At 51.8% G+C, this 23,150-nt stretch overlaps 2 protein-coding genes across 2 annotated transcripts in view; one reads left to right on the forward strand and one right to left on the reverse strand.

The window, feature by feature from the left end:
* The window catches only part of WNT5B (Wnt family member 5B), an 87,266-nt gene that overhangs the window by 28,382 nt on the left and 35,734 nt on the right, over positions 1–23,150 (forward strand). The window lies entirely within an intron of this gene.
* On the reverse strand, positions 13,036–15,959 carry FBXL14 (F-box and leucine rich repeat protein 14). The gene is made up of 2 exons (XM_060164428.1): positions 14,635–15,959; positions 13,036–13,232 (listed from the first exon to the last, which is right to left on the reverse strand). Exons 1-2 carry the CDS (start codon positions 15,831–15,833, stop codon positions 13,145–13,147), a joined length of 1,287 nt encoding a protein of 428 aa, XP_060020411.1. The 5' UTR covers positions 15,834–15,959; the 3' UTR covers positions 13,036–13,144.

Here is a 23,150-nt window from a genome sequence, read left to right on the forward strand (position 1 = left end):
TAAGTACAACACTTAGTATCAAAGCATACTCTGCTTGTCTTTCATTTGCCCTTAAAAATCTATACAAACAAATGTGAACAGACTCTGGACTCTAAGAATAATATTTCCTGTGGACATAGATGGACAGATAAGCAAAACCCTGAGGGAGAAAAAAAACTTCTGTGAAAATAGAAGTGAAGATCCTCCCCAGCTTTTTCCTCCTTCGCTCACTGGGGTCCGTTGCTTCCACTTGAGATAGAAGTAGTTCAGTTTCTCAGGAGATGCTGATTAAAAGCTGAACAAAAGGAAAGTCGGGCTAGACAGACTATCTACCTAGTAGGTACCTACCTACCTACCTACCTGTCTCTGGCCCTGAGTATTCCAGCCATGAGCACAGGTCTTTGTGCAGGACTGGGGTTAAAGGCCCTTTAAATAAACACTGACAGTGGCCCTGGGACCATGTCCTCCTCCTTGTTGGTCTCCCAGCTCCCGCTCGCCCCAGAAGCCCACGTGTGAAGCTCACGCAGGATGCTCTGGGGTCCGGTGGACCCTCTCCACCCCCAGCACCGGGGTCCTTGCCCCCGGAGCTGCTGTTGGCTTCTGTCCAGCTGTGTCAGCATCGGAGCTGACGGTCCTGGGAGCCCACGGAGGTGCCTGGCAGCCTCCCGGGAGCCACGGTGAGCGGAGCGTGTGCTGGGTTTTCACACTCGCAGAGGGAGGATGAGGGCAGGTGCCGCCCTGAGGGCAGCATCTTGGGTCCTGGGGCTCACGCTGGGCTCAAGCCCCCAACCTTCTCCCTCTGTGGGATCTTGGGGCAACGGGGTCCCGGCTGCAGGGGAGCCCCCAACCCGGGGCCTGTGCCCTGGGCTCGTGTCTACCCGGAGATGCCTGCAGAGGTGTACCCCCCCACACAGCCCAGCGGGGTTTCTGTCTACATTTCACAGGCTTCGAAGGGCAGGAGGAACCCTTAAATCACTCCTTTCCTTCTCACAAACCCTTTCTCTAATAGAACAGAGTGACCAGAGAGGATGCAGGGACAACTCAAAGCATCCTGGACATCAGGGACCTGGGCTGGCCTGGCCTCCCTCGAGGCTGCTTAGCTTGTGCGTCACTGACAAAGTCCAGGCCAACCTGGCTGACCCGAGCCAGGGGCCTGGGCTGGAAGGAACTTGGCCTTGGATGGCGTGAACCTCAGCTCCGCTTCCTGGGCTGCAGCCCGGCCTCCTGCACCGAGCACTCTGGGAAGCAGGACCCCCCACTGTGTTTCCCCCTGAAACACACAGGAGACACTCCTCTGGGCACCGAGAAGGGGGTCTGCAAGGAAGCCCGAGAAGGGCCTCTGCCACGATCACTGCCAAATAAAACATTTACCAAGCGAAAGATAGCCTTGAGCCCACACTAATTTGTATTTTTAAAAAATCATTCATAGGGGCTTCCCTGGTGGCGCAGTGGTTGAGAGTCCGCCTGCTGATGCAGGGGACAGGATTCGTTCCCCGGTCCGGGAAGATCCCACATGCTGCGGAGCGGCTGGGCCCGTGAGCCATGGCCGCTGAGCCTGCAAGTCTGGAGCCTGTGCTCTGCAACGCGAGAGGCCACAACAGTGAGAGGCCCGCGTACCGCAAAAAAAAACAACTCATTCATAAACTCGAGCATTTAAACTATTAGTTAGGAATTAATCCAAATAAACCGGCAGGCTCCTGTGATGTGAACCCACTGTCATATGGGTTGGTCAGAAGGAATACTTGTCCGCGTTTTTATAGTCTCTTAAAGCGGTTTTAGCTCCATAACTGATAAAGCCGGGCTCAAGCGCTATCAGCCCTGCCGCGTGACTGTCAGCACCACGTAGATAAACTCATCATCGTCCCAGGGAGGACCTGGAAGAGGTTCTGAAGCTGGTGACCCAGGGGGAAGTAGCCTCAGTTGCCCGACTACCGTGGACCCTCTGGGGGCCTAACCCGTGCTGACAGATGGTTAATTTCAAGATCTTATACAGATCAAACATAAGATCATCAGCCCCAAGTTGGGGGCATCTGTCACCTCACCAGTCTTGTCATCTCTGAAAGCTGGAGTTGGGTCCTAAAGGACGCGGTCCACTGTCACAGGGCCCCTCGGGAGGGGAGCGGCATCACGTGAGGACCGAAAGGCAGCTTTTGGCCACATCCAGAGTTTTCGCTTCTGGGTGATTTTTTTAAATACAGAATTTTGGGTCTTTTTTAAAAAAATATTTATTCATTTGGCTGCACTGGGTCTTAATTGCGGTGTGCGGGATCTTCGTTGGGGCGTGCGGGATCCAGTTCCCCGACCAGGGATCGAACCTGGGCCCCCTGCCTTGGGAGTGTGGACTCTTAACCACCGGACCACCAGGGAGGTCCACAGATTTTTGAAATAAAGATTTATGTATCACTTTTAAGAACAGCCTTAACTAGGCAGGCATATTGTAGTAATAATAATATCTAAAAGCCTCGGTGTAGAGACTGCCGGTCAGCTGCAGGAATGGCAGCCGTCACTGTCTGGCCACCACAGTCTGGATGTTTCTGGGAAGCTCCGTGGCTGTTGGGAGGTGCTGGGGACAGGCTTGTAGGGCAGGGCAGGGAAGCCCAGGGCCTCAGAGTCAGGAATGCGGTGGTCCCCGCAGGGCCTGCGGATGCTGGATTGAGATTGTTAGGCATGAGATGGTGGTTTAGAGAATCAGGTGAGTCAGAATATGAGTGCGCCCGTAACGATGGAAAATGAGTGAAGAGCAGAATTTCAGAAATATGAAGCAACTGCACAGAGACAGCTGGGGCAGGAGTGAGATGTCGCCTGGTTTATCAAGAGCAGGAGAGGAAGAGCTGAAGAAAATACTGTGGAGAAATGAGGCTCCGCTTCTCCTGTAGTTCCCCACCCAGTGTGATCCGGAGAAGCAGTGTTTCCGATCTTCTTCGGGATAGAGACGGTCCACTGTCTCTCCTGTGATGCCCTTGAATGTATCACTTCACCTTTAGGAGAAGAAGTTCATCTTCTCCTAAAGCAGGATGAAGACTGTTCATTCCTGGACTGATAACATTTCAACCTCAAGATATAATTTCCTTTTCTCTTTAGACCTTGAACAAAGCTTTCTCGTTGATTTGAAAGCCCATATTTTGTACTTCTTAATTCTAAGTATGTTCATCTTGTATTTTGAATGGAAAATTAAGAGAGCTGGTCTTAAGTTGATTTTTAGAAACCTTTGTGATCTAGTGAGAGTCTGAAAGAGGTTTACATTCCAAAGTACTAAAAGTTTCATCTGCCCTGAGAAATCTGAGATGTGTTGCTGTCCGTATTTTATCAGATTATTGTTTCCAAATTGCTATTTTACTCTCCCCCAAACTGGTTTTGGTAAAAAGAGAGGCTTTGAAAACAACTGATATTCTGTTCAACAGAGTATGTTAAAAGGATGGAGAAGTATAAGAATAACGACGAATACAAAATAATGGTGGTAAGCCCAGGACAGAGGTAAGCCAGCATTCTGAGTGGTGGGTGACTCAGGAAGTATATTGGGAGAGGAGGCTTTGGGACCCCTCCCCTGTAAGGCAGGCTTATCTCATGCGTTGCCCTTATTTCAGGAGCCAGGCCCCCTCAGGCTCTACTTTCGAGATGGTCCACCGTCTCCTGCGATGCCCTTGAATGTATCACTTCACCTTTCCAGAGAAGCTCATCTTCTACAGCAGGGTGAAGGTTACTCATTCCTGGAGAAAGCCGTCACGCTTTGAAAACCAGCAGAAGTGATTCAGCAAACGTGTTTGTCACGATTTGGGGAGAGGACCCCACAGGGTCCACCCTGACTTGCTTTCTTTAGAAGAACTATGTGGTCCCCTCCTCCTGTAACACCCACCAAAGGAACTATGAAGGCCAACATGAAATACTAGTATGCTATCTGCATCGTGTTTCGTGTAAGATATTAAACGTAAGAATTGTGTTTCTCTCCATCTACTTCTTGATCGTTTAGGGTCCTTCTGAGACAGAACTGCAAAATCAATGAGGCAAAACATGTCAGTAAGTCATAAATACTGACGAAAACAGGCCAGAGGTATTGTTTTGCCTTTGGTAGTTGCTTTTATTTTAGGGACTTTGAAGAAAGGACCTGAAAATTCTCACTCAGCCTGGTATTTATTTTGAAATATACGCTGACCTCTGACTTTCGGAGCCAAGCAGCCTAATCCTGGATCATCCCAGAATGAGTTTAGGAATTTGTGATCATGTCCTTTTTACTGGGGATCTGTACACATCACTAACCAGCTGGTTTAGAAGGATGAGCCGCTTCTCTAGGCTGAAATAGAAGGATGAGAACAGAGGGCCAAGCTGAGATGTTCACCTTTTATCAGTTGATCTTTAATGAACGTTCCTGTACGAATGACATCAGAAAAGGTCCTTCCCAATGTACGGGGAAGACAAACTCCCTTCTGTAGTGTGCATTTCTAAACGCTTCCAGATAGGCGGATGAAAATGGTTGGTGTCTTGTATTTTCATCCATGCTTTGCCTTAGGAGTTTCCTGGCTATTTGCTCAGTGTGAGGGGAAGGGTCAATGTATATAAATAAGGAGGAGGGGATCTGGCGACATTGGGAACACGACCTCTTGCCCTCCGAAGCCTGGGAAGCCCCGGTGAATGCTCCCACTCCCAGCAGCGCATGGACCCTCCCCTCTGCATGCAGAGCAGGGTCAGAGGTTAATGAATGAGGGCTCTCCCCACACACGGGGGCCCGCTCCATAGTGGTTTTATAAATAGGGGCTTAAACGGGGTCAGAATAGGGCCTGCATGTTGCTTCCAGACTCTCTGTCTTCCTGAAGCGATGGTGTTCAAAGATGCCACCCTTCCACGGGGCAGGGAGAGGTGAGGCCTGGTGTGCGGAGATCTGGGTGGCTTCCCCCAGCCCCAAGCATGTCGAGCAGGACCAAATGGAAAACAAAGCGGGGGAGGGCCTCGTTGCCTCTATTCTTCTCCGTAATCCCTTAAAAAATAATTGCAGACCCAACCTCTGGCCTCCAGCACATTTTCCACTTGATTAGAGGCCTTTGTGAGGTGGGAAAGGGACCCGCAGGCCTGTACATTGTGCCAGGCCTGAAATGTCCAGCTGGGATTTTTTTCCATCAAAAGAGGATTTTAGTAAAACCGTTATCAGGGGCTTAGGGGAGCGGAGCTGCTGAGCTGCGCGGCGGGCGGATTAGCCCCAGCCGGCCTGTCTGGGCTCTGGGAGGCGGGAAGGTGTCGGCGGCCCCGCGAGTTCATGACAGGTGCAGAGGCAGGAGCGGCCGAGGGCGCGGAGACCCCCAGGCGTGGGGTGCTCGTGGGGCTTTCCCTCCGGGCATCAGGCAGAAGGCGCCGGGTCAGGGGCTTGGGGCCTGCACGGAGGGGCCTGTCTGCTCCAGGTCGTGCCCACCGCGTGCCTGGCTCCCACCGCAGGCCAGCCCGCACCCCCGTCGTGGTCTCCATTGACTCAGGGACCGGGTGGCCGAGCCGGACCACTTCAGAGGGCCAGTGATGGCCACGTGGCCCCTGTATTGTGGGGAGGACGGAGCGGACAGAGGAAGGTGAGGGATGTGTGCACGTGCGGTGCTGGCCGCCTGGCTTTGCTCACTGTGTCGGGGCCGCTGGGGCTGGGGCTGGGGACATGACCTAAAACAGAAGCTGTCTCCGTGGGGTGACTCGAGTGCTGGCCAAGACAGAGCGCAGAGGCCCGACTCCTGGGGATCGAGAGACAGAGTCCAGGCCAGGGAGCCTCACGACACAGGAGGTGTTACATGACAGCCCTGGGACGCTGTCGTTCTGGGTGATTTTCTCTGCAGGATGGGGAGAGTGGGTAGCACAGAACCTTTGTCCTGACGGTGACGGCCGAGAGGCTGGGCAGTAACAGCCACACTCTGGGAGTGGGACCCGTCACCTTACCGGGGGCCCAACACCCTACTGCCAGCTCCTCAGGCCAGCCCGGGGACCTAGTAGTTGGAATTTTTGTCTCGTGTCCGAGTCACACAACCAGAGGAAGAAGGACTGTCTTCCTGAAAACACGAGTAGCCCAGGAACGCCGCTCCCAGAGATGTTGGCCCCAAGCACCCCTCCCAGCTCCTCCTGGGGTCCAGGCTGGGCATGCTGGCCGTTGGCCTCCCCTGCACTCACCTCACCTGGTCTCTGTGTCCCCTCCGTGTCCTCTTTTCTCTGCCACCTGTTTTCTTTATCCGGGTTGTTTCCCTGAATCTGTATTCGTTCTGTGTGTCACTGACACACAGCCTGAGAGTCCACGGAGCGGCCGGGAGGTTTCCTGGTTTCCTACGACCTTCTTGGTTGCTGGCAGGAGCAGTGATCAGCTTCGTGCCTGGGCCCTGAGTTCCAGAAGCTTCTCCTTTCTCTTCTCCCATTTTCTAACCAAAAATGACCTTTGCGTCACCGTGCTGGTGGCGAGCCTCATTGAGATGAAACGGCGTGGCAGGTGCAGCCGCGGGACACGGCCACCTCCACCTTCCACACTTTGATTCCACATCTGCACCTGCCCTTCAGATCCTTGCTTTCATGCCCCGAGGCCAGATGGTCGGGGCCAAGACGGCGGGAGACCCCAGCCTGTCCCTCGTTGTGGCGTTTTACGGAATCTGGCCAAGTTGGCTCCGAAGTTCTTTCTCCTTCATTTCTGCTTCCTGTTCCTAATGTCTGTTTTCCAGGGGAGGAATTTAGGTATGTGAGCAACCTCACTGCTTTGTCAGGGCTCTTAATCATTCTCACTTTCGTGGGCTCCTCTAGAAGATCCTCATGTTGATAATAAAAAACTAAAAATTGATACTCCTAAAAATTTTAAATATTTTGTGTGTGTGTGTGTGTGTAATAAAGGCAGCACTTTTGCTCCTCCTGTTAAAATGGATGTTTCCATGTGTGAGTGTAAACTTTTTCCCAAGTTGTTCTCCCAAACTCCCCGAATATGGCAATCTAACAGGATCTGTATGAGATGGTCTTAAAGAAAAGTTAGGAGTTGATGTTTGATTCCCGCCAGCTACATCAGGGAACCGTCCCGAAGGCGCATCTGATACCTGCTCCCAAACCGAGTGCCCAGCACCGGGTTCCCTGACTCCACCAATACTTAAAAATTCCATTTCATCTTCTTGGCGACATGAGGTTGTCTCGCCAGCTCTCACTCACACCGGGAAGGTCTTTGTGGGGAGGCGACCGGGGGCACCTGCCGGAGGGCATCCGGCTCACAGGCAATGCTGCCACCTGCTGACGGGTCTCGGGGCTAGCAGGCGCCGTGGATAAAGACAGTCCGTCTTTCCACGTGGAAAACATACGTGGAGTTTTGCATGAACCGTACTTTACTTTTCTGCCCCACAGTGGATCCTAAAATCGTCTTAGTGCACTTGGGGTAAAGGAAAGCACGAGGTCAGACGCCCGCCTCTGACACTGGTGTGGCCACGACGCAGGGCTGCATCCCCGCGGGGAGGGTGAATGGGTGGGAGAAGGTGGAAGAGGGTTTGCGGGGGATGGGAAGGTCGAGGAACAACGCAGCGAGAGGCAAGATTGACTTTCCACCCCTGCCTTTCACGAGGTGCCGTGCGACCTGTCTCCTAACTTACAGAGACGCAGTTTAGCTTCCGACGCAAGCAGGGGTGAGGCTGTCACTGCGAAACCCTGTGCCCTGCTTTACTGGAGTGAATTTCCGCGGGTCCTCCTGTGATTCCGTTGAGCATTAGACCCTTGCGTGTGGTGAAAAGATAGGCCAGCTGTCTTGCTATGGGTCACTGTCCTGTCGCCCTTTGACTCCGAGCACAATGGCCAGGCGTCTGGACGTCAGGGAGGCTGGGAAGGCCAGTCGTCTATCCAGTCCAGGCTCAGAAAACCCGAAGAGCTTCTCTGCCTGCCATGTCAGGAAGCTGCGCTGGGAGCTTGACAATGTTCAGGCCACAGAACCTGGCCGTACCGTAGATCCCTGAAAGACACTGAAGTTTGTGCATTCGAAATGGACTAGAAGAGCTCGAAGCTGTCACTTTAATGCTGTATTTTCATATAGTTTGCTCAAGGCACACCTACTGGCCTTTCTTCTTTTTGGTAGTTCATAGCAGTGGGCTTTGAAGCTAGGAAGCTAAGGTTTAAAACACTGAGGTAAAAATGGAAGGCCCTGGTTAGTGTATCTTCCATCGAAGAAGGCTAAGAATTTGAGGGGTTTAACTGTTGCAGTTCCCCCTTATTTCACGCATCTGACCAGTTCTGGCCTCGGGGATTTCACCGAAGATTCTAAGGAATCTGAGGACTAGTTTGGGGGGTTCCTCTCTATCTAGAGGCCACTTCTCAAAAGGCAGAATGGAAGCCGGTAGCTATTCCTACACAAACATACACAAGCGTGTGCATAAAAATGCCAGTTTGGGGTAAACCTTTCCTAAGGAAAAACACTATTACAAACAAACATTTGTAGTAAATATCTGCATCATCTTTTTAGATGAGGAAAACGTGCTTTCCAAACCATGTGGAGTAATTCCACACCATTTATAAGAAGTGAATCTGCACTGGGCTCTTTCCCCGCTGTGTCTGTGCCGCTCCTGTCGCTCTGGCCCTGATCCGGCAGGGGGTCACTGCTGGTACCATGAGCAGGCCTGAGCCTCTGGAGGGCGGGTTACATCCCCCGGAGAGCGGGGAACAGAAGCGGTGCTGATGTGAACACACTGGACTAGACCCTTTTACTCTTTCGGGACAGGAGGGATTTGTAGGTAAAACATCTGTAAAGTCAGGACGTTTTATCCTTGAGTGATGAGAAAACACCTCGTGCTCTCACAGCTCAGTTCTCCTTTGTGACAGGCGGCCCCGGGCGTGTGGAGCTGTGACTTCTCAGCATGGAGGCCTTTGTGTCGTCTGTTTGTCACCGTCCATGACGGAGCAGTGCTGGAGAGCTGGCCCACGTGCTTGAGGACGACAGGGGACCGACTGGACCCTCACTCATACTCGGGCCACCCGGTACCCTAAGCCCGTTTACCAACTCCTCGCGCTAGCTTTCCGGCTCCTTGAAAAAGGAGTTTGCATGAGTAACGTACACGTCTGAGTTTGCATAAGTAATGCGTATTAAATAATAACTTTCAGCATTCGGGGCGTTTACTCCAGATGAAAATAATGTGCTCTAGCTCAGCTCTCTTCAGAAGCAGGGGGTCGGGTGTTGCTTGACAACAGCTCAGGGAAGGACCCCCCGCTCCCTCCTGCTGGGGACCGGCCTCCCCAGTGATGGGTAAAGTCTGGGGTGGTCACTGGGCACAGTCTTTCACCCTCGTCAAGCCTCTTTCCCCGTTTATAAAATTAAATGTCCAGCATCCACCAGCTTTGGGGAAACACAAATCCGGAGACAGGGAAGCCGAACACGGTCGAGACTCCGTGCGTCCGCGGGCCGCATCCACATCCCGCCTGTGTGACCGGGATGCTGTCCACTCTCACAGATGAAAGCGAACGCACAGGACATGGGGCATTTGTCCTTTACACAAAGTGGAAGAGTGATGAGATAATAAAAAACTTAAGTCTTCTTTTAAGAAAATATGTGCACTTTCTTGGGTTAACGAACAGGAGATGGAGGAATTCCACTTGGATTGTTTTGTTTGGGGGGGATGTCAACGTACCCCGTCTCGTGCCATCACTTCTGCTCTCGTGCCGACTTCCTCTTGCCCTGAACGGGAGGAGCGGCTTTGTCCATGGTACCCAGCGCTCCAGGTGGTACCGGCAGCTCCACCAGGCCACATCAGAGCCACCCCTGCGAAAGAGGAAAAGGCTGAAACTGATCAGCTGTGGACATTTAAAGGTACAGATGTCTGGAAATGCCCCTCTTCCATCCGAGACCTGAGTGTTCGCTCTTTGCGCAGCTGTGCACTCACCTTGGAGACGTTCTAAATTCTTAATAGTTGGCACGGGTACAAATATGAGGTCTCCTCTGTCTGACAACATTCACTTTTCAAAAAACTTAACTTGCTCCGTACCATTTGAGCAAAGCACCTTGACAAGATGAGACAGGTGTGGCCTGGGCACTGGCTCGGGATCCGATGCAGCTTTGCCCAGGACCCACATGATTTCACCAAAAGCCTCGCCCCTGACTCCTCAGGGGTCACGGTGGCACACAATTTAGGTCTTGCCCTCTATTAAAGGGGCAGAATTAACTTTTAAGAGGGGGTGATGCAGAGGGGGAAGGGCAGCAGAGGGGGCAACCACGGGTTGACTCACTGGCCCCCTGGCCGCAGCACTGCTCTGGGAGCAGAGGAACGGTTGTCAGAAGCTGCATGAGGTCTTGGTTTTGTTTTACAAATCTGATCTCTTAATAAGGGGGTCTTATCCTTTGGAAACACAGTGGTCCCTGGGGGCCACTCCCCTCTCCCCTTTGAAAACTTGAGTTCAGATTCTCTAAGTCGGAAGGGAAGGGTTTTACTTATATTGCAAGATCAGCATCTAATAACCACTGTGGGAAAGCACCTGGATTTGGGGGATAAGCCACGCTTCAATTTACGTATCGTGTGTCTCCGTTTAAGAGAAGGCTCTTACCGTTAAAGAAGCTGTCGTAAAAGGAACATTGGCTTTTTCAGATCTTTGCTGCTGATTTCAATCATGAAAGAATAATGATCGGTTTGAATTTTCTTAACGGTTTAAGGATGTACCGTAAGTTAGGCAAGCATCCTTGTCACTGCTGCCAAAGGTGGGATACATCAGGTGGGCCCTCCCCGCCTTAGGACGGAGGAGTTGGGCAGGCAGGCGTCTACGGCAGGGAGAATTATTCAGCAACACCCAGCGCTCTCAGCTAGAGGCCCGTCGCGGTCTTGAGGAGGCTGCAGACACTGTCTGAACCCCGCCGACCCCGCCCTTCACTTACACACCATCTTTTCAGCAGACGCTTCATGGCTTTTGCCCCATGAGTCTCGGACAAGTACGCGGAACCCTTTCCTGACTGCCACCAACACAGTTCCTACTGAGGTTTATTGCTTCTAGATGATAAAGTTTACACTAAGTTCCTATTTTGTTTTTTCAGTTCTGGAGTTTTGGCAAATACCTGAGCCAGGTTTTTTCTGTTACTCTAAAAATTGCCCTGAAGTCCTCTTAACCTGTGCGCCACCCACATATTACACATCCGCTCATGTGCTTAGCGCTCCTATTCTTGAAAAGCATTTCCTTCCATTCCCGTCGGTATGGTGAGGCCAACTCCACTTCTGCTCCCTTTCAGGTGGTGCCCTTGGCCCGAGCCTGTCCATCCTGGGTTCAGACAGCCACCACTCGCTTCTGGGAGGTCGCCTTCCTGGAAACCAAGGTGCGATCAGTAGCTGATCCTCCTCGTGGAGTGGAAGGGGGCTGGACTCAGTGGCTGGCTTTAGGCGAGCAGTATTCTCATCTGGAAAAGAGGGTACCTTTCAGCAGGTTGCTTTGAGGACTCGGAGAAATTTTCAAGTACCAGGCAGAGCACATCGTTGGTTCTCAACCCTGATTCCTTTCTTTCTGTCAAAAAAGGTTGAGGGGTAAGCAGTCGCCTCTGACTGATGCAAGGAGGTTTACTCATCTTTCCCGAGACACTGAGATACATTCTAAACTCTGCCCAGTTCAGGACGAGGACACCAGGCCCGTGATCTTAACTTCCAAACAGTAATTTACCAGCCTTGAGTCAAGCTTATATTTAAAAACCAAGACAAAGCAGAGAAACAGAAAACCTTCCAGTTATAGCTGGTAGGATTACTTTCTGTATTAAATGAAGGAGGTGAGCACAGCCTAAGACGTAGGAGGTGCCCAGATTCTTACTGACTGAATCTGCACAGCCACACGATCTCTTGCAAGAAGAAAAATAGGAACTCACAGCTTGTGGAAGCTTCGTGTGCTGTAGAGGCAAATGCTAAATCAGAAAGCTGACCCTGATTCAGAGTCTCTTCTTACTAGGGTTCACACTTTTTTTTTTTTCCCAGGCAGTAAGCACTGTAACCTAAGAGGGAAGAAAGAGATCCACACCTTCCCCAAAGAAAAGGAAGATGGATCTAGTGTCAGGCTCCATTAGACCCACTTGTGGTGGCTCTCCAAGAAGGAACAATGCAGCTTTTGTGACAGGCCCGTACAGCAAGCTTGGAAACTTTACAAAACAGTCCTACCCAAGAGAAACCTGGTTCTAGCTCTCTTCCTGGAAAGAGGTGTCGATCCAGGAAAGTTTTGTGCTATTCTTATCGGCTCTTCCTGGGATCAGTATTAAAAAAAAAAAAAAAAACCCTCAAAAACAAGTAAGACAGACCTCTGCGAAACAAGAATATGAAAACCCCCACTGCTGGTGCATTTATACACTTCCGTTTCCACAGCCCAACCACAGGGTGTCAGATGATTTAGTTATTGTCTACCAAAGGGAGCTCTTTGCTGGAATTGTTGGTATTCAGCCCCAATTCAGTCTAAGAACCCTCACCGGGGTTCGAGTGGCCGCCTTCTTAAAATGCAAATGTGCAAGAACTCCAGGCCGGCCTCCCCGTCCCCAGGAAAGTGTCCAACCCGGCGGCGCTGGCGGGGAATGCTAAGGAGGGGCCCGAGCCCCCGCCCTGCCGCACTGCTCGCGCTGAGCCGCAGTCCGCATGACTGAGCGCCCTTAACTTTCCCAACAATGGCCCTGGCGCCCTCCCCGCCCCCTCGCAGCCTCCCCACACCCGCTCAGGGTCAAGAAACCCATCTTTCTTCCCACTTCCACATCTCAGGACGCATTTCTTTAACATCACCCTAGATCTCACGTCCATGTGGAGGAAAACTGGCCACCCTGGTGAAACTGTGACTCTTACAAATCTGGTTTAAGAAGAAGTTTCATTTTGTTCAGTTTCTTTAAATTTCCGTGTTGTTGACAGTTCAGAACCAGAAGTTATATAAACCTCCATTCCAATCCCATTTCTAGCAACAAAACATGTAGATGTCAGTGGTGAACCTCATACAGGATAAATTTTTCACCGTGAGCTCACACCACACAGGCTGCACGGAACTCTGCATCTTATGCTTTTTACTTCAGAGACACAAAACAGCACCTCCTACCGTGGCCTGGACCCAAACACACACCGCCTTAAAAATAATGCACAGATACAAGGCTTTTGTTTTTGGTTTTTTTTTTTTCAAAAACATACTTCATATTTCCTCTTTTATTATATAAATATCAGTTTAACCTTTTACTGTAAGAATATAAACGTTTTAAGAGGATCTTTGTTATTATTTATACAAATTCACAAACAGTACAATTAATTGATAAAGGTCTCTGGGTTTCTTTTACTCCATGGTCTCGCATGTTGCTGTGGAGGATTCTAAAAAACAATAAACAAACCAAAAAAATCCAACGAAAATGTACATCCTACACAAAAGTGATTTTTTTTTTAAAGCCACAAGTCCCAACCCCCATCAAAATAAAGGCATCTACTCCTCCATTTAGAAACAGAATTTTTAAAAACCCACAAACTCCCGTTTTATTAACAGAACAGAGATAAGACATGAATTTGTCTCCTCCCCTTCACATTTCAGCCCCGGGGGCTCTGGAAGCTCCTCCGCTCCCAACAGGAACCCTCACTGTGTGACCTTTTCGTGGGGAAACTTGCAAGAGGGGGAGGGCAGGGCAGAATCTGCATATATAATCATCATTTTCAAGACACAATCTGCATCTCAAACACACACACAAAATAACAAAAAACGAAACAGTCCAACTCTCACGTCTCCCACACGTTTGTGCTATAAATTAAGTCAAGATTTAGGATCACGGCTGGGCCCTCAAATCCCTATGGACAAGGAGAAAAAGGAAAGCAGAGCCGGAATGTGAAGTGGGATACACGGGGTGGATGGGGTTTGGGAAGAAGCCAAAACAAAAAAGATGTACAAACCCGATGGGCATCTTTCCAGTCCAGGCACAAAAATGTTTCAGTCTCAAAATATCTCTCTTGTAGAATTCCAGGGCTTCAGAGAAAAAAGTAAACTAAAACGAGGTAGCCAGACACACACACACACACACACACACACACACACACACACACACACACACATATGTATATATATATATATATATATACACACACACATATATATATATAATTTATATATATATAATATATAGACTATACTCAGCAGAAAAAAAAAGAGACCATGATGTCAACTTTCTTCAAAAAAATAAAAAAAGGACAATACAAATGAAATGAGCGTGGGTAGCAGAGTACTGTCAAAGGACTGATGACGAGAGACTGGGATCAGTTACGAAGTGGAAGAAGGGTGAAAAGGCCGTTGTAGTTGGGTTTGCTTTTATACGTTTCGAAATAAAAACCAGATCACAGTATTCAAATGAAAGCTTAAGTGAAGGCAGACATTTTCCCCAACTCCCCAGGGCTGAAAGGACTGGTCACTCCCCACCCCCGTTTCCAAATGCAGCGCGGCGGGGATACAGTAGCTCAGTCCGTCCTCCAAACCCCTGCTGGGAGGAGTGGCTGGTGGGTGGCGAGTCCTCCTCCGCATCCTCGGGGAAAAGGAGAGGGTGTGGGGGCGGAGGGACCCCGGACGCAACGGGGGGGGAGGGGAGGACGAGACTGGGGCTCCGCGTCATCGCCCCCACCGCGTCCCCGGCAATGCTCTGGGTCTACGTGTGCGTGTTGAGTGAGCGCGGGGGCCGCGGCGGTGGCAGGAGGACGAACAGGGCGGGGCCGGGGGAGTTGGTGCTGCCGCCCTCACCTGACCTTCTCACTGTCCGTCATCTGCCAGAGGCCCAGGTTGAGTACCTTGAGGCAGGGCAGCTGCGTGATGCGCTCCAGGCCGCGCTTGGTGATGCGGGTGCAGCCGTACAGGTCGATGCCGGTGAGCTGGCTCAGGTGCTCGGCGATCAGCTCCAGGCCCTTGTCCGTGATGCGTACACACTGCCCGATGTTGAGTGTGCGCAGCCCGTGCATCTGCCGCACCATGCGGTTGATGCCATCGTCGCTTATGTGGCAGGAGCAGAGGGACAGGGACTTGAGGCCGTCCAGCCCCTGCGCAATGTAAGCCAGGCTCTGGTCCCCCACCTTGTCACAGAAGGACACATCCAGCCCCGAGAGGCGCAGGCTGCCCATGGCCAGATGCATGATGCCCGTGTCACTGATGTTGTCGCAGGAGCGCAGGTTAAGGCTGCGCAGGCTGCCCATGTGCGACAGGTGCAGGAGGCCTGCGTCCGAGATGCCTCCGCAGAAGCTGAGGTTGAGGAGCCTCAGGCCCGTCAGCCCCCGGGAGATGTGCTTCAGAGACAGATCCGTGAGCTTCTGGCAGTCCTGCAGCGTGAGCTGCTCCAGGCCCAGGCAGCCCTCGGCCGCACTGCGCGTCATGCCGGCCAGGTGCCCGATGCCCACGTCCGAGAGGTGGCGGCAGCTGCGGAGATTAAGGCTCTTGAGGCGCTGCAGGCCCCAGGCGATGAGCAGGAGACCGGTGTTGGTGATGTTGCTGCAGCCGCCCAGCTCCAGCACCTCCAGGCCCTTGAGGTACTGGGCTATGCGGCCCAGGCTGCTGTCGGTGATCTGCTTGCACAGGCTCAGGTTGAGGGCGCGCAGCGAGCCGATCTCCTGAACGAACGCGTGGCCCAGTCCGTTGTCGGTGAGGTTGTAGCAGCCGCTGAGGTTGAGGCTCTCGATGTTGGCCATGCCCTGGATCACGTAGCTGAGGCTGCGGCGCAGGCTCAGGATCTGCACCCGGCGGATGCCCCGGGCCTGCAGGCTGGGGAACAGCGACGGGTTGGCCCGGCGCAGGTGCAGCTTGGCCTCCACCCCCCGCCACACCGACTTGTGGTAGGCGGCGTCCCGCCAGGCCGTGCACACCTGCGCCGCGCGCCCCTTGTCGCGCACGTCCAGGTAGCCGAAGATCATGGCCAGCAGCTCGGGGAACAGGCACGAGATGTGCGTCTCCATCTTCCTCCCCGCGGCGTCGGGGAGGAGGCGCGGGCCCCGCTCCCGCCCGAGCGACGAGGCGGCTGGCCGGCCGCGCCGCGGGCCCAACGGACGCGCCTCCCGCCTTCCGGCTCGGCGCCGCTCCTCCTCCCGTCCGCGCGTCCTTCCTGCCGCCCTGCCCGCCCTCCCCGCCCGGCGCGCTCGGCGCTCACATCCCGGGCGGGCGCCCCCGCAGCCCGGCCCTTGCTGGGCTCAGCTCTGCCGCGCCCGGCCCGCGCCGCCCCGCCGCCGCCGCCGCCGCGCCCCCGGCCGCATCCTCCGGCGCCGCGCGGGCCGGGCTGCGCGCTCGGGCTGGGCGCCGGGAGGCTGCGGCCGCCTTTGTCCTCGCCCGCTTTTCAAAGCTGCCAGCGGGCCGCCCGCACTCGGCCGCCCCGGCGGGGGGACTTCGGGCCGGCGCGCGCTCGGCCCCCGCGTCCGCGCGCGGGGCAGCGCCGGCCGGCACGGAGCGCGCGCGCGGAGCCGACCCGGGGCGAGCGGCGGCCGCGCCGGGGGCGTCCGGGCCGGACCCGCTGCTCTCCGCGCCTCCGCGCCCCCGCCCCCCGCGCTCCCCCGCGCGCGCGCGATGGTACGAGCCTGCGCGCCGGAACTGCCAGCGTTGTCCTGGAAACCGAGCGCCGGCCCGCCGCGGGTTAACCCTGTGCGCGCCGTCGGGGCGCCGGCCGGGCCAGCCGCCACCGCTTCCGCCGCCTCCACCGACCGCGGGGAGCTGCCGGCCACGCCCGGCCCGCGTCTAGGCTCCGCGCCGCCGGGTCCGAGGCCTCCCCGCGCGCTCCTGGCCCAGCCTCCCGCCGCTCCCTTTATCCTCCCGCAAGACCCTCCTCCCCGGACCGCTGCTCGGTGACCGCCCCGCTCTCCACCCCACCTCCGTCCCCGGGGCCCCGCCGCGCGTCTGTGTTGCCACCTCCTCGGTCCACCCCAGTGGGCGGCTTCCCACGGTTCCTTTCTCTCCAGTCTTGTGCCCTGAACTGGGGAGAAACTCAGGACTACCCACGCGTCCCTTAGCCGAGCACGGCCTCCCCCCAGTGCGCACTCTGGATCTAGCCATTACCACTTCCTTCTAGCATGTTCCGGGTGTTTCCAGACACCGCCGCCAGTGCGCTCCCTCGGCTCCTTATGCATCACAACTTCCTCCGCTTCCGCACTCGGCCGGCAGCCCTGGGCTGCGCCGCGTCGCCTCCGCCTGCCTCGCGCCCGGAGGGAGCAGCCTCACCTCAACCCTATCGCCACCGCTTTCTTTCTTGTCAGCCTCTTAGACGATGAAGGGCCCAGTTGTGCCGACAGTCAATGTGTTCGTATGTGCCGATACAATTTTATCTTTTGACAAAACAGAGTGACGATTGGGCTTGGTTTAAGATGCTCCAGCAAATGTCTGTTCGTTTACAAACTGTTCTCTGGAACCATGGAATGCTCCAGTCTAGAGCGTGGCTTCTGGGTCTTAAATGCCACTCAGAGGATAGGGTTTCAAAAGAGATTCATTTTAATTACCTTCAAACCAAGAATTTTGGAGCCAGAAAATGACCCTCTGTGTTTTGAAGGAATTTGTGGATCCGCACAACAAGATGCAAGACAGCCTGGTTCAGCTATCAAAAAAGGAGAATGGTTTCATTGATTCTTTGAGAACCTGAACAAGGTTTTGACTGGGTTCCGTGTTCAGTATATGAGGTTCCCTTTTGGCCACTTCTCTTTTGCCCAGGAGACCAGTAGCGGGCCAAATGCATACAGATAGGTAATAGGCGTAGTACCTTTTTAGACTGCCGCCCACCTCCCCTGTTCCTAAATCAGGAAATGCAGAAGCAAAATCCTTCACCCACGATGCACGTGGTGTAAGGCCCAGAGATTTCTATAACCCTCCTGGAATCACGTAGGGTTGTGTTGGTCATCTAGAAGATTCCAAATGTGCTGTGCAGTGAGAGTCTCAGTTCTGCGCTGCACCTGGGTTGGCACTCTTCTCCTGGGCTGTATCTAGGCGTACAGTGGTCTCAGTCACTGCCGCGTAAACTTTTACCTAACGCGCTACGTGAAGTGACTTTTCCTGTTGTTCTGTGGATGTAGATGTGTTTGTGTTGATATCAAGGTCTTAATCCACAAAACCTTAATCCTCCTTGTCGCAAAACAAAGTGCTAGACCACCAATGGGGGGGCGTGGGGGGGCTGACCTGAAGAGGAGGGGCTTGGTTAGCCGTGCCCCTCCTCCAGACCCGCTGCCGCTCTCAAGTCTGAAAAAGTAGTTCAGATGTGCCCGGAAGCACTTTCTCGAGAAGTTGACCACCTGCTCCTAGCTCTCGCGAAGTTTTTTCTTGAGTTTAACTCTAGAGTGGTATTAATTCAGGACCTTTTATGTAAGGCATTCAAATATACGACAAAGATTTTCAGCAATATGATTGTGTTCACGTTCAATAAACAGGAGAATAAACATCAAGAAGTATCTTAGAAAATGCACATTAGTGGGGAAACAGAGTGGCATCAGGTGAGCCCTCTGCTGAGTCTGGGGCATGGAGGAAGTGTCTCCCCTTTCTGCGGCTCAGTTTCCTTGTGTTTCACTAGGGCAGATTGACTGGATAATCTCCAGGGATCTTCTCAACAGTTACCCTCTGGGAAACCATGAGCCTCTCTGAGCCCTGTCTCAGCCCGACATTTCGCATTGTTCCTAATGCAACCCCGAGAATAGGGATAGTTTCACGTGCGCTGGCTTCTTGGGGGTTTCAGTTTAGGCTGTGATTTAGGACACAAAAATAGGTGGAGGGAATTATGGGCCAGAGACTGGTGGTCTGGAGAAGATGTGTATCAACGTAGAGGGGCCCGTGGACAGCCACTTGTATTTGGAGCCCAGGTCGAGACTTTGTATACGATTCAGCAGCTTGCAACCGAGGTGAAGTTTTTTTCTGAATGAGTTCTGAACTTCTGTTTAGAGCAGAGGTGATAGCCCTGTGTACAGAGTCTCTAGAACTTTACCAAGAATTTTGAAGACACTGTTTTTTTAGATAGGGTGTGTTTTTCATCTGGGTGGGGCCTGGGAAAATTGTGAGGCCCAACCCAAAGATGGGGCTTACTTAAGGATGTATGCTTCCTGGGACTTCCCTGGTGGCGCAGTGGTTGGGACTCCACGCTCCCCATGCAGGGGGCCTGGGTTCAATCCCTGGTCAGGGAACTAGATCCCACATGCATGTCGCAACTAAGAGTTCTCATGCCACAGCTAGGGAGCCCGCATGTCTCAACGAAGGAGCCTGCGAGCCACAACTGAGACCTGACACAACCAAATAAATAAATATTAAAAAAAAAAAAAGGATGTATGCTTCCTCACACAGAGAGGCAGGAAAGATCAGAAGAGATCCGTGGCTTTTAAACTCCTCATTCAAGAATATATGTGTCCAGGGCTTCCCTGGTGGTGCAATGGTTAAGAATCCGCCTGCCAATGCAGGGGACACGGGTTCGAGCCCTGGTCCAGGAAGATCCCACCTGCCGCAGAGCAACTAAGCCCGTGTGCCACAACTACTGAGCCTGCGCTCTAGAGCCCGCGACCCACAATTACTGAAGCCCACACGCCTAGAGCCTGTGCTCCGCAACAAGAGAAGCCACCGCAATGAGAAGCCCGCGCACTGCAACAAAGAGTAGTCCCTGCTCACCGCAACTAGAGAAAGCCTGTGTGCAGCAACGAAGACCCAACTCAGCCAAAAATAAAAATAAATTAAATAAAATTTATTTTTTTTGAAAACAGAATGTAGATGTCCAGAAACAGTGACCCAGAGTCTAGCTGGTGGGCATTGGATCAAAGGAGTTAAAACAGGTCGTGTGTGTTTTATGTTAACTCTAATGTGTCCATGGCACAGTGGGTGCCTCGCAGTAGGCGCTCTGTAAACGTGGTTGAACTGAAGCGAATGAGAACGATAACAATTGTATAATCTCTTTACAAAAGACTTCATACATGTCAAAACTTTTCTGGACCACCAATAACAATGGATATCTGAGGTTTATAAGATCGTGCCTTTCCAACTACTTCCCCACTTCAAGGCAACATTCTCTCTATTCCTAAGTAATTCTAAGCAGGAGAGTATCCTGGGGCACCTTTTGATTAGAGAAAAGGTAAGACATAGTGAGAACTTGATTCACTGAGTGCAAAGAGAAGATTTAACTAGAAACAACAACAGAACAACCTCACTGAATAATGCGCAAAGGACTTGAACAGACAGTTCTCTAAAGAAGACATACAGATGGTCAGCAAGCAGGTGAAAAGATGTTCAACATTAAGCATTAGGGAGATGCTCGTCAAAACCACAATAAGATATGATCTCATACCCGTTAGGATGGCTACAATGAATAAAGCAGAAAATAACAAGTGTTGGCGAGGAGGTAGAGCTATTGGAGCCCTGGCGTGCTGTTGGTGGGAATGTGAAATGGTACGGCTGCTGTGGGCAACAGTACGGAGGCTCCTCAGAAACTTAAAAATAGAACTACCTCATGATCCAGCAATTCCACTTCTGGGCATATACCAAAAATAAATAAAAGCGGAGTCTAGACGCACCACTTGTACACCCAAGTTCATAGCATTGTCTGCAACAGCCAAAAGGTAGGAGCAACCCAAGTGTCCCTCACAGATCACGGATAAACACAAGGCGGTCTCTCCCTACGACGGAATATTATTCAGCCTTTAAAAAGGAAGGAAGTCCTGTCACACCACAGCATGGAGGGAGCTTGAAGACGTCATGCTGAGTGAAGTAAGCCACTCACAAAGAGACAAATACTGTATTATTTCGCTTATATGAGGCATGTAGAATAGTCAGAATCACAGAAACAGAAAGTAGAAGGGTGGCTGCCAGAGGCTGAGGGAGGGGAGCTGTTTGGGGGCACAGAGTTTCAGTTCTGCAAGATGAACAAGTTCTGGAAATGTGTTGCACAATGTGAATGTACTTAACACTATTGAATTGTATACTTTAAAATGGTTAAGGTGGTTAAGTTTTACGTTACATATATTTTACCACAATTAAAAATGAAAAGATTTAAACAGAACCAACATTGTGAAATGAAGATGTAAATAAATAGGAAAAATAGGTGAAAATTGTCCTCACATCAGCAAATTGCCGGAACACCCCAAAATATTTGTTTACTCTCTCCCAAATTATTAGTTCATTGTATCCTGTAAACAAGGGCTTTATCCACCCCAATAAAAATAAGGGCTTGAGGTCTGGGTAGCTGGAGCCCTCTCCTGAGGATGACTGTGCCCTTTCATGTACAAACTGGAAAAACTCATGCGAAAGAGATGGGGTGCTATTAATAATCGCCCCCGGATGAATGGACACCCCCTCCTTTTACACTGGAAATGCGGCTGCATTTGAAATATGTTGTTTGCAACTTTTGAGTGTTAACTGTAACATATATTTTATTTTTAAAAAATTTTATTTATTTAATTTTTTTTTTGGCTGCGTGGGTCTTCATTGCTGCGCGCGTGCTTTCTCTAGTTGCAGCGAGCGGGGGCTACTCTTCGTTGCGGTGCACGGGTTTCTCATTGCAGTGGCTTCTCTTGTTGCAGAGCACAGGTTCTAGGCGCACAGGCTTCACTAGTCGTGGCTTGCGGGCTCTAGAGCGCGGGCTCAGTAGTTGTGGTGCACGGGCTTAGTTGCTCCGCGGCATGTGGGATCTTCCCGGTCCAGGGCTTGAACATGTGTCCCCTGCATTGTCAGGCAGATTCTTAACCACTGCGCCACCAGGGAAGCCTAACGTATATCTTCATATTTTCAGGTGCCCGACCAAAGGATTAGAAATACTTTGATTGAATAACCCCAAGTATCGGTTATTATTAACAAACACCTTAGGTACTTGTTACCAAGCAGGTAGCTATGACAACCCTAAAATAAAACGAGCCATATTGAAAATGTAGCCATTTCCAAGTACTGAACGCTTGGGAAGGTGGGTTTTCAATCATGTGATCGTTCAGGAAATGTTCCTACAGCTGGTGCGCACGGCTCTGTGCCCTGGAGTAGACAAAGATGCAGAGGGTATGTCTGCTTCTTAGGACTCAGGACCCAGCAACGCGCCACAAAATGGTTTCCGTATTATCAGTGGGGTAAGTGCCAATGGAGTGATGGTTATAAATAAAATGTTCTCAGTTTAGAGGACCACTATAGAGGAGCCTCGAATTTGAATAGTGTTGATGAAAGGAAAGTCATTACATAGGGTGGAAATTTATTTAGAGAACAGACTGGCTTTACCTTACTAGTTTAAGAAAAAATAAGAATGCCATAATAGCAAACATACATTGTCATACATTGTTCTGATTCTTCAGTATTGAAGAATATTGAAAATTTCCTTTTCAGGGAATTCCCTGGCGGCCCGGTGGTTAGGACTCTGCACTCTCACTGCTGAGGGCCCGGGTTCAGCCCCTGGTCGGGGAACCAAGATCCCACAAGCCGTGCGACGTGGCCCCCCAAAAAGAGTTACCTTTTCAAAGAATTCTTAGCTTTTTCTCATTATTCTCTTTCAAGAATAAGAAACTTTATTTTAACTGTTGTCTATCTGGAACTGGAATTTGGCATCTGAAGTCAGAAATTCTTAGTTCATGGTTTGGACTTGGCTACTGTTTTTAGAACAGAGATTGCCTTGGGAAAAAATTATTTTAAAACAGCTGTCTTTCTCCTCGTTTTGCCCCACAATAGAGCTTGGTGCCTCCCACCCTGGGGGCAGTGGGAGGGGACCACTGAGACATTGACTGACCCCTGGGACGGCCCAGGTCCGAGGGGGGCTCCCCTAGGTGCCCGTGACTCGAGGCCCCTTGACACAGGGCTGTTCCCCAGGCAGTGTCCTGAGGAGTTAAGTGCCCCCCAGGCTTGCAGCCCAAGTTGTGCGGTGGAGTCCCGGTTCTTCCATTATGCCTGCGTGCCCTCTGGCAGGGTGGCTTCAGCGCTTTGAGCTACAATTTCCTCATCTATAAGTGAAAAGTCACTCCTGGTCACAGAACTGTGGTGACAACTCATTGAGAAAAACCACGCAGGGGAAAGGGAGGGCCCTCGGGGGAACCTGGCCTTTAGGAGGGAGCTAATAAACACTGTTCTGGTTTTTTCTTTTATAAATGAACCATCAAAAAAAGCCCCACTTGGATGTGCCCCCGAATTGTACAGATACATCCTTACTGAAAGTTAAGCATTTAAAAATGTCATTTCCTGTTTTTAAGAAATGCGCAGGTTAAAGGAGCGGAAACAGCACACTTGCAAGAGCGTGATGAGATGGTCCCTCACGTCGGGGGAGCCCCCCGTCTCTGTGCCCCTCATTCCCTCCTCCCTGAGTCGGA

Source organism: Lagenorhynchus albirostris, chromosome 11, assembly GCF_949774975.1.
Source record: "Lagenorhynchus albirostris chromosome 11, mLagAlb1.1, whole genome shotgun sequence".
Taxonomy (NCBI): Eukaryota; Metazoa; Chordata; class Mammalia; order Artiodactyla; family Delphinidae; genus Lagenorhynchus; species Lagenorhynchus albirostris.